Source organism: Pollachius pollachius, assembly GCF_949987615.1.
Source record: "Pollachius pollachius genome assembly, chromosome: 18".
Taxonomy (NCBI): domain Eukaryota; kingdom Metazoa; phylum Chordata; class Actinopteri; order Gadiformes; family Gadidae; genus Pollachius; species Pollachius pollachius.
Genome location: NC_136951.1, coordinates 19,250,830 through 19,258,782, shown reverse-complemented (window position 1 = coordinate 19,258,782; position 7,953 = coordinate 19,250,830). Strand labels below are relative to the sequence as shown.

At 47.2% G+C, this 7,953-nt stretch overlaps 1 protein-coding gene across 1 annotated transcript; it reads left to right on the top strand.

Annotated features, from left to right (window-relative positions):
* Positions 1-488: 488 nt before the first annotated feature.
* On the top strand, positions 489-7,953 carry btg1 (B-cell translocation gene 1, anti-proliferative). Its single transcript, XM_079755340.1, has 2 exons — positions 489-897; positions 3,634-7,953. The coding sequence occupies exons 1-2, from the start codon at positions 753-755 to the stop codon at positions 4,032-4,034; spliced, it is 546 nt and encodes a 181-aa protein (XP_079611466.1). The 5' UTR covers positions 489-752; the 3' UTR covers positions 4,035-7,953.

The following is a 7,953-nucleotide window of genomic DNA, read 5'->3' as shown; positions in this document are numbered from 1 at the left end:
CAATGACTCCCAGGCGGAACGAACAAGATAGTCTTACCAAAAAATGAGAAATAGATGCCCGAACAAGGAAGTCAGGAGACGTAGTATACGCACGAATTATATAGGCTACCCGATATGGACACAATTTGCCATCATCCAGAATCAGTCTTCATCCAGATCCGTATGGAGCATTACAATTAGGCCTATTCCTTATCGAAAAACACCTACAGCTAGACAGCGCATTGTCTCTCGATTTGCATCGGGTGATGAAACCCTCCTATAGCATATTGTCATCAGTGAGACGGACTGAGAGGCAGAGCTGCCTGTCTCACGTGTTCTGTTTATTTTCAGAGCGATGACGTAAACAGCACACTCCTCCTTCGTCCTCGTGGGTCTATGCGGGGCTGGGATTGGCGGGATGCTGTTGCTGTATCTGCCTCTCGAGTTTCAGTGACGGTTGGGCCGTATAAAGGGGCCGTTCTTCCTTGTGTGGTTCATTCTGGCCGAGGGAAGTTTCAGGGAGGGTAGCGCGTCGTGGCACCAAGACCCCCACCCCTCTCTTATTTACCAACAACAGGCGTCCATAATAACACTGAACCGTCCTGGCATATCGTACCTCTCTGAAACTCCCCTACCTCGACCCATAAATGCTCATAACAGCCGCCAGACAACAAAAACACGTGGGAAACCATCCGAAAGAGTGGAGGAAGATTGATTTCCGGACAAATACATAGAAAAAAGCTCACGGAACGTCGTGGTTGTTGGCCTTCTCGATGCATACCCTTTACGCCAGAGGAACGATGAAAGCTGAGATCACCGCGGCCGTCGGATTTCTGTCCAGGTTCCTGCGGATAAAAGGACACGTAAACGACCGACAACTCCAGACATTCAGCCAAAGTTTACAGGATATTTTGAATGGTGAGTAAACCCGACCGTGTATAATAAATCCTAAACATACTTATAAACAATTATGTTTAATCTCCGTAAAAGGGGTTGGACTGACGTTTGCATGTAAAAGGTTTAGTGAACGGCGTCGATGTCTCTTTGTAGATTAAGGCTCTCCTTTGTTCTCATAGGAACGCGGAGGCAAGCGCTGCGCCATTTCTCCGTATTATGTGTCGTTCGAATGGCTACTTTCGAAGAGCAGGGACCAAAATCGGGTTTATTTTAACGTGAATCGTCGAATGAGGTAGCGGATGTCTTTGTTCCGAGAGAGAGAGAGTGTGTGTGGGGGGGGGGGGCTGTTTATTTCTCTTCAAACAAGGAAGTGCACCATTCGGCCGCTCGAGCCCCTCAACATTACGTAACGCCAACGATAAAATTAAAAATATAAAGATAAAATGAACGTAGTGATTCAACGACGTACTTTTCCCAACACATTGTGGCAAGCTTGAGTAAATAAGTGTTTTTGTTCAATCCGAATAGATTTACCTACTCAATCTATTCCAGAACCTATGTTAGTGTCTCGGCGTCGCGGGTGGTTTCCAATATTCCGATTCCAATTGATTACTGTTGGGGGATGATTATCCCCCAACAGTAATCAATTGGAATCCTGAGACGGGAATCGCCTGTGTTAGAAACCTTTACCACGACGGGTGACCTACATTTTCTCACATTGTAACAATGCTCCATCGAATAAAAAAAAATGTTTGCAGCCAATATTATTTGCGTTCACAAAAAACTCAGGACTTAACTCGTGATATTTCTCCAGGACTCTCATAACCAACCTGGTGTAATCGATTAGGTGATTAGATGGGACACGGTGGACTTCCCTTACAAATGTTTGTAAACAGTCGAAGTTGGAGCCTGTTGGAGCAAAATGGCCGCCGTGGCGCGCAGCGGTTGGGGGAGGGGTGGGGGGCTCCGTCTCGCGGACGGCCCATTGTTGTGTACGTGCGCGTTTAGTATAATGGTGCGTTCCAGGCAACCCGTGTTATCACACTGTACGGGTTGCTTGGAACCATGGACACTTTTTAGCCCGTAAGTTTCGTGCTGTAACTGGGAGTACGTTGATCGTTCCAGGGCACTTTCACGGGTATGAGGTTGTGAAAACACGGGGTACGGGTTGCCTGGAACGCACCTTAACATAATCTTATTGGAAACGGGTATAAAATAAAGTCCTAAAACAAAGGGTTCCCCCTTCTTACTGATAAAGTAAGAACAATTAGTAAACTTCAGACAAACTCGGCCCGGATTTTTTTTTCTGAGCGAAGAACTGCGCTCGTTTTGTTAGCGGTGAGGAGGTGGAAGGGATGGGTCCAAACGTCCAGATAGAGAGGGTTGTGAAATGTGGTTATCAGGACTTCCTCGCTTGGGGCCAGATAAACCTACAGTTTCATTACTCTCGTATTTAGCCTCCCCCAGTTTGGTCAGAGAACCACAAAGAGTCCACAGGTTTTTAGCCTTTTACAAAATGGTTCCGATTGTTTTCTCAGTTCCCTGAAAACGAACCAGCCGCCGTCTTTAGTTTCACTCATCTGTTTACTTTGTAGCCCCTCTTTCCTTTCCCCTTAAGTTCAGCCAGCTGCTTTGTGACCTTCGAGGTAACGTTAGCGGCGGTCCGAAATAATATAATGTTCTTCATGGTGGCCAAGCCATCTGTTAGTCAGGTAGTGCTTTACTTTTCAGATGATGCATGATTGTTATCGACGTTATATAATTTGGGTGCAGAGGTGCTCTTTAGGCTGCGGTCCTACTCTTTTCCAGCGTGTTCAGTTTACAATGCCTTGCTCTTGTACAAAAAGGGGGACATGCATTCAGTTGGGGAAGGGGTGAAATAGTTAATTGTACGTTTTTAACTAAGGCCATATTTCTAAGATGCATCTCACTATAACGACAAGGAGCTTGCTTCACAAAAAAGGCAACAATTTCCAATATTTTCTTTAATAATAGCTTTTAAATGCATCCAATTATAAGAAGAAACAATTTTAAAACAATTTAATAATAAAGCATTCCAAAGGCAGTACGCGATTGTGATGTTGGTTTCAAGTACCTTAGTTTTTTCTAAGCGATCGAGCAACTGAAGTCTGTGAACAAAAAAATAGGCAGCGGTCTCTTTAAGAGTCAGCCCCCCCCCCCACTTCCAGCTGGGTGGCTGAGGCCTTGCACTTCTGGTGCTGTGGTTCAGTCTTGGATGATTTTGTGAAGTCCAGAGAAGACGTTGTGCATTTTAATGGCCGTACAGTCATGTTGCTTTCCAAGGACGGGGTACTAGACTATTTATGGCTGCTAATCAGGCCTTAAACAAACGGTTGTGTTTTATTGTCTGTTTCTGCACAGTCTGGTGTCATTGTTAGATATGGAACACAGGTTAAATGATGTTAGGCCTACATTCTGAATAAAGGAAGGTTTACTTAACGGCACCGTTAGACAGGGCCAAACTACAAGATGGACTGAAATACTACCCATATTTACTTAGGTAATTATTTTACTAGTGTGCCATGTATGTCCTTATTTGGCGAGTCAGTTTGCCAAACTGAAAGTTTATAAAATGATCAAAGACCGGCATTCTGGAGTCTCTTATGACGGCTGATGTTATTGGGTGTCTTTGTTTATTTGGGTAGTATTTCTATTTTTGCAACTCTGACCCTAAGTCATTGAGCGTAAACTAAAGCATCCCCTGGTCGCCTCTCCCCCTCCCCTGTTCCCCAACAGAGCAGTACAAGCACCACTGGTTCCCAGACAGGCCCTGCAAGGGCTCGGGGTACCGCTGCATCCGCATCAACCACAAGATGGACCCCCTGGTAGGGCAGGCCGGCCAGCGCATCGGCCTGACCATCCAGCAGCTGTACCTCCTCCTGCCCAGCGAGCTCACTCTCTGGGTGGACCCTTACGAGGTGTCCTACCGCATCGGCGAGGACGGCTCCATCTGCGTCCTGTACGAGTCCACGCCGGTGGTGACCGTGCCGCCGCCGGTCTCCGTCACGGCGGCCCCCTCGGGGGGTGGCCCGTCCGGCCCCATGGTGGACAGCCACATCAGCTGCAAGGAGGAACTGATGGTGATGGGCAGGACCAGCCCCTCCAAAGCCTACAACATGATGACTGTGTCCAGTTAGGGGGGCGGGGGGCGACGGTCGGCCCAGAGCCCCGGCCCCCGTTCAGGGATGTTGCTGCGACCAGTCGCCATCACTTGACTGGATCGGACATGGGGACGGGGCGGGTCTTTGTTTTTAAAGCTAAAGAAAATTAATTAATGAAAGGAAAAAAAAAAAAAGTGAATGAAAAGGAAAGCGGAGGATTCGCCTATCGTCCATTTGATGGAAACCATCCGTGGTTTCGTTAAATTTGGTTGTTGTTTCTTTTAACCCAACCCTTCTCCACACCCCGTCTCATCTCCTCTGTTGTCATTGGATCTGCCGGGTCTCCATTTTGTTTTTCCTTGAAGCTTGGAGGCTTGGCTGTTGGGGCAGCTAAACCACCGATTCAACACCACCACCGACCAGTTCGGGCCACCCTCCTCTGTCGCGACGCGGTGTTCGGCTCTTGACGCTGATGCGCCTTTTTGTTTTTAGGTTTTTTTCCTGAACACTGAGGTCTATCAACGTTGACTTTGCACTTTTCTTACTTGTGGTTACTATGGGTACCATGTTTCACCAACACCACAAATCGCCAAAACTCGTTTATGTTATTTCTTTTGAATTGTTAAGGACTTTCGGTCAGGAAATGCCCTCATGAGTAATAAAATCAATAATTATTATTTCCAAATCCAAAATAATTTTTATTTGGTGTGTTTTCGTGTGGGGAGGAAGTGGATCTTCAGACGCGGCACTGTTTTCAGACCAAGCCAATGTTGACAAAAAATGCCTTTGTAAGAACCAGTTTTTATTTTTATTTTTTTTAAACTATAAATCTTTCCTAGGACCACATGGCATTTGCTGTTTTTTAACCAGTGGCTGTTCTGAGTGACGGGTGTCGGTCTGAACATCTCTTCCCCCCCCTCCTACTGAAACATCGGCCAATCGCACCGCGGCCGCCCTCTATGTAAGTGCAAGTGAGGTGCTCTGCAGCGCGCCGGTGCCTATGGATACCAGCGTGCTGTGCAGCATGGTCACCTGTCGTCACTCGTGTGTGTGTGTGTGTGTTGAACGCAGCTTGGCGCTGGGGCGATGGGCGTCAGGGCTCTGTCCCACCTCTCCCTCCCTCCCCATGGCTTCAAGAATGTTGTTGAAATCCACAATCAAAATTCCACCCGTTAATTTACCCCCTTCTCTTGCCGCGTGCGTTCCTTTGCCCGTGCCTCACCAAATTTCAAAGTGTAGCATAAATGAGCCCCCCCCCCCCCATTGACGCAAATCTGGGTCCATCCTGTCTTTGGTCACACGACCCTGTCTGAATTGACATTGAATGCACTTTGACGTTAGATTGTGTGGGATGTGTACTTTTTTGAGAGGAAATCGCCTGCATTCCATTCACTCGAATGTCATCTTTTCATGCCGTATTACTTGCCCTCGTTTGTAAGCTACGCGCCCATACTGTAGCGTCTATGCTGGGTTTGGGTTATGTGTATTAAGCAGAGAGGGGGTTGGAGGTTTTTTTACACTGTATTTGTGACCATTTCAGATCCCTGCGGCGGCGGGTGGTTTCGGTGCCGTTCATACAGTTTTGGTCATCCCTTTCGTTGCTTGGCGCTGATAGTGAAAACCCACCAAGTCTCGGGGCTAGGCGGCGTCGCCTCCCAGTCAAACACGCGTAGATGGTTTCGAGGAGGTGGTGGAAAGCTCAGTACAATGTGGTGAACGGAGTCCGGCCAAAAGGAGGTCTGGGGCACAGGCTGGCGGCCGTCTGCCTCCCGTTTCGTATTTTAGATGCAGAGCCAGGACCCGTATTTGTTAGCGTGCACTGGAGGTTCATCGCCTTACGCTGACCTCTAATGTAATCATCCTTTATGAGCCTGTCTGGATCTTCAGCACGCAGACCTCTCCCCGAGGTGTTACTTACAGCCAGGCCGGTCGTGGGGATAAAGAGTGCCTCAAATGACATCACCCTCCCCCCCCCCCCCAACACCAGGACCTCCTTGGGCGTCGATCACCAGCCAGCACGCCGGTGGCCAACCCCCAATCCCACCCCACCCCACGTGGATACAGGTGGACCTAATGTGACACATATCATCTACCAGCACCCCAGGGAGCTGGGTAAGGAAGGCGGGGAGGGGGTGGTCGGTGGCTCAGAGGCGGGGCCCGGGGCCGGACGTCCTCGTCCAGGGCAGCTACAATCCCTCCAGCCTCCTCTCTGAGCTGGGCCAACGCCTCCTCCCTGGCCACAAGCCCTCCACCCTCCCTGGGCGGTGGTGGGTATCAACCAGCACACGCGCTCGGCGCACTCAGGCAGCACTGCGGGTGGGGGGTGGGGGGCAGGTGAAGGGCGAACATGGGGTAACGTTGTGGTTTTAGAGAGGGTACTGGGTCTTTGTTAATCTTTCATCATCTCACTGGATTTTGCTGCGTTTTAAATACTGAGGTTTCAGGCAGCGACCTTGTTTACACACAAATGAAAGGATGAGTGTCCCAGGTTTGTGTCCCAGTCCCATGCCACCGGCATCAGACGGGGCGGCCGCAGGGGGTTTCTTGGAAGGCCGTAGCCGCTGGGTGTGGGTGGGGGGGGGTACCGTTCTCGACAGCTTTGGTCACTAGTCATCACCAGACCAATTGGTGTTTAAGCTCCACTAAGCCCGGTAGCACCGTGGGTAAAAGCCATGGTCACAGACACTGCAACACTTGGCCCCTCTCCTTTCGCGATCTGTGAAAGGCGGTCAATTTGGCCAGATGGACCGGGGGATCTGGGACAGGAGCCCTGATGTTTGGTTTTAAAACCCCGTTGCTCCACTGTGGCTTTTACTCTATCCAACAAGGTGTTTTTAAAATTGGTCTATATTTTCAATGTGAGATTGTCCTCTGGTCTCAAATTTCTCTAAGTGTATTTCATGGTCACACTGGTAGATTATTTTTAATTTTAAATGTCCCATCCACCCCATCCTCCCAGCCCCTGTTTTTGTTAAGAGGATTTTGAGCACGGTAATCTAGCCCACTTTTAATTGAGCACGCTTTAATCCAACAAATATGGAAATTAATCCAAATGCCCACTCGGGGCTATAGCAACCAGAAAAGGCATTATTTTAAGTCTTCTATCATAATAATAATATGGCAACCTTTCAGCCGGTGTGGACATGGGTTTCAGACTGGTTGCCAGACTGGAGTCCTTTTGCATAGTCGGAAGTAAAAATAGCACATAAAAATGCACTAAAATATGTCAAGTGGAAGTTGTGTGACATTTGTTCAGAGACACAAGGAGTCTCATGGAATGTATTGCCAAACTCAGGCCTCGGACATTCATATTCTTATGGAAAATTGTATGTTAAGACATGAAATGGGAAGGGAATAGTCTTTTTTTTTTTTTTTTGTAGTTGTCGATCTTGTCATCCATGAGCTAAATTATTGCCACTTTCACATTTGCGGTGTTTTACATATTGTAGAATGTATTGTAATTGTACAAGAAATGGTAGAGTACATAACATTACACATGGGAAGTGCCAATAATTGCTATCGTTAGGTGTTAAAGGTGTATTCCTTTTTGTATTTCATCTTTTAACACTGAACTCTTTTTCGTAATTGAAGCCATTTGTGACGGGAGTGTTAGCAAGGACCAAAGTTTCGTTGGTTTAAAAAAAATTATATACCTATCGGTTTCCATGATCTGTACTCATAGACTTATCCTTTGTTTGTTTTTGTTCACGTACAAAACCAGAAAATAGAAAAAAAACTGAGCTTACCCAAGATGAAAAGTTGTTTATCTTGTGATCTCATGTCAGTACATCTTTATTGTGTTCATTTTCTTTTCCTTGGGTATATTGTGATGAACTGCTGTAAATTTGTACAGTTCATGTAAATTGATTGTGCGGAAGTTGTACAGATTTCTATATTTTGGAAGAAAACTTTTTTTTTTCTCTGTAATAAAAAGATTTCCTATCTTGGCAACATA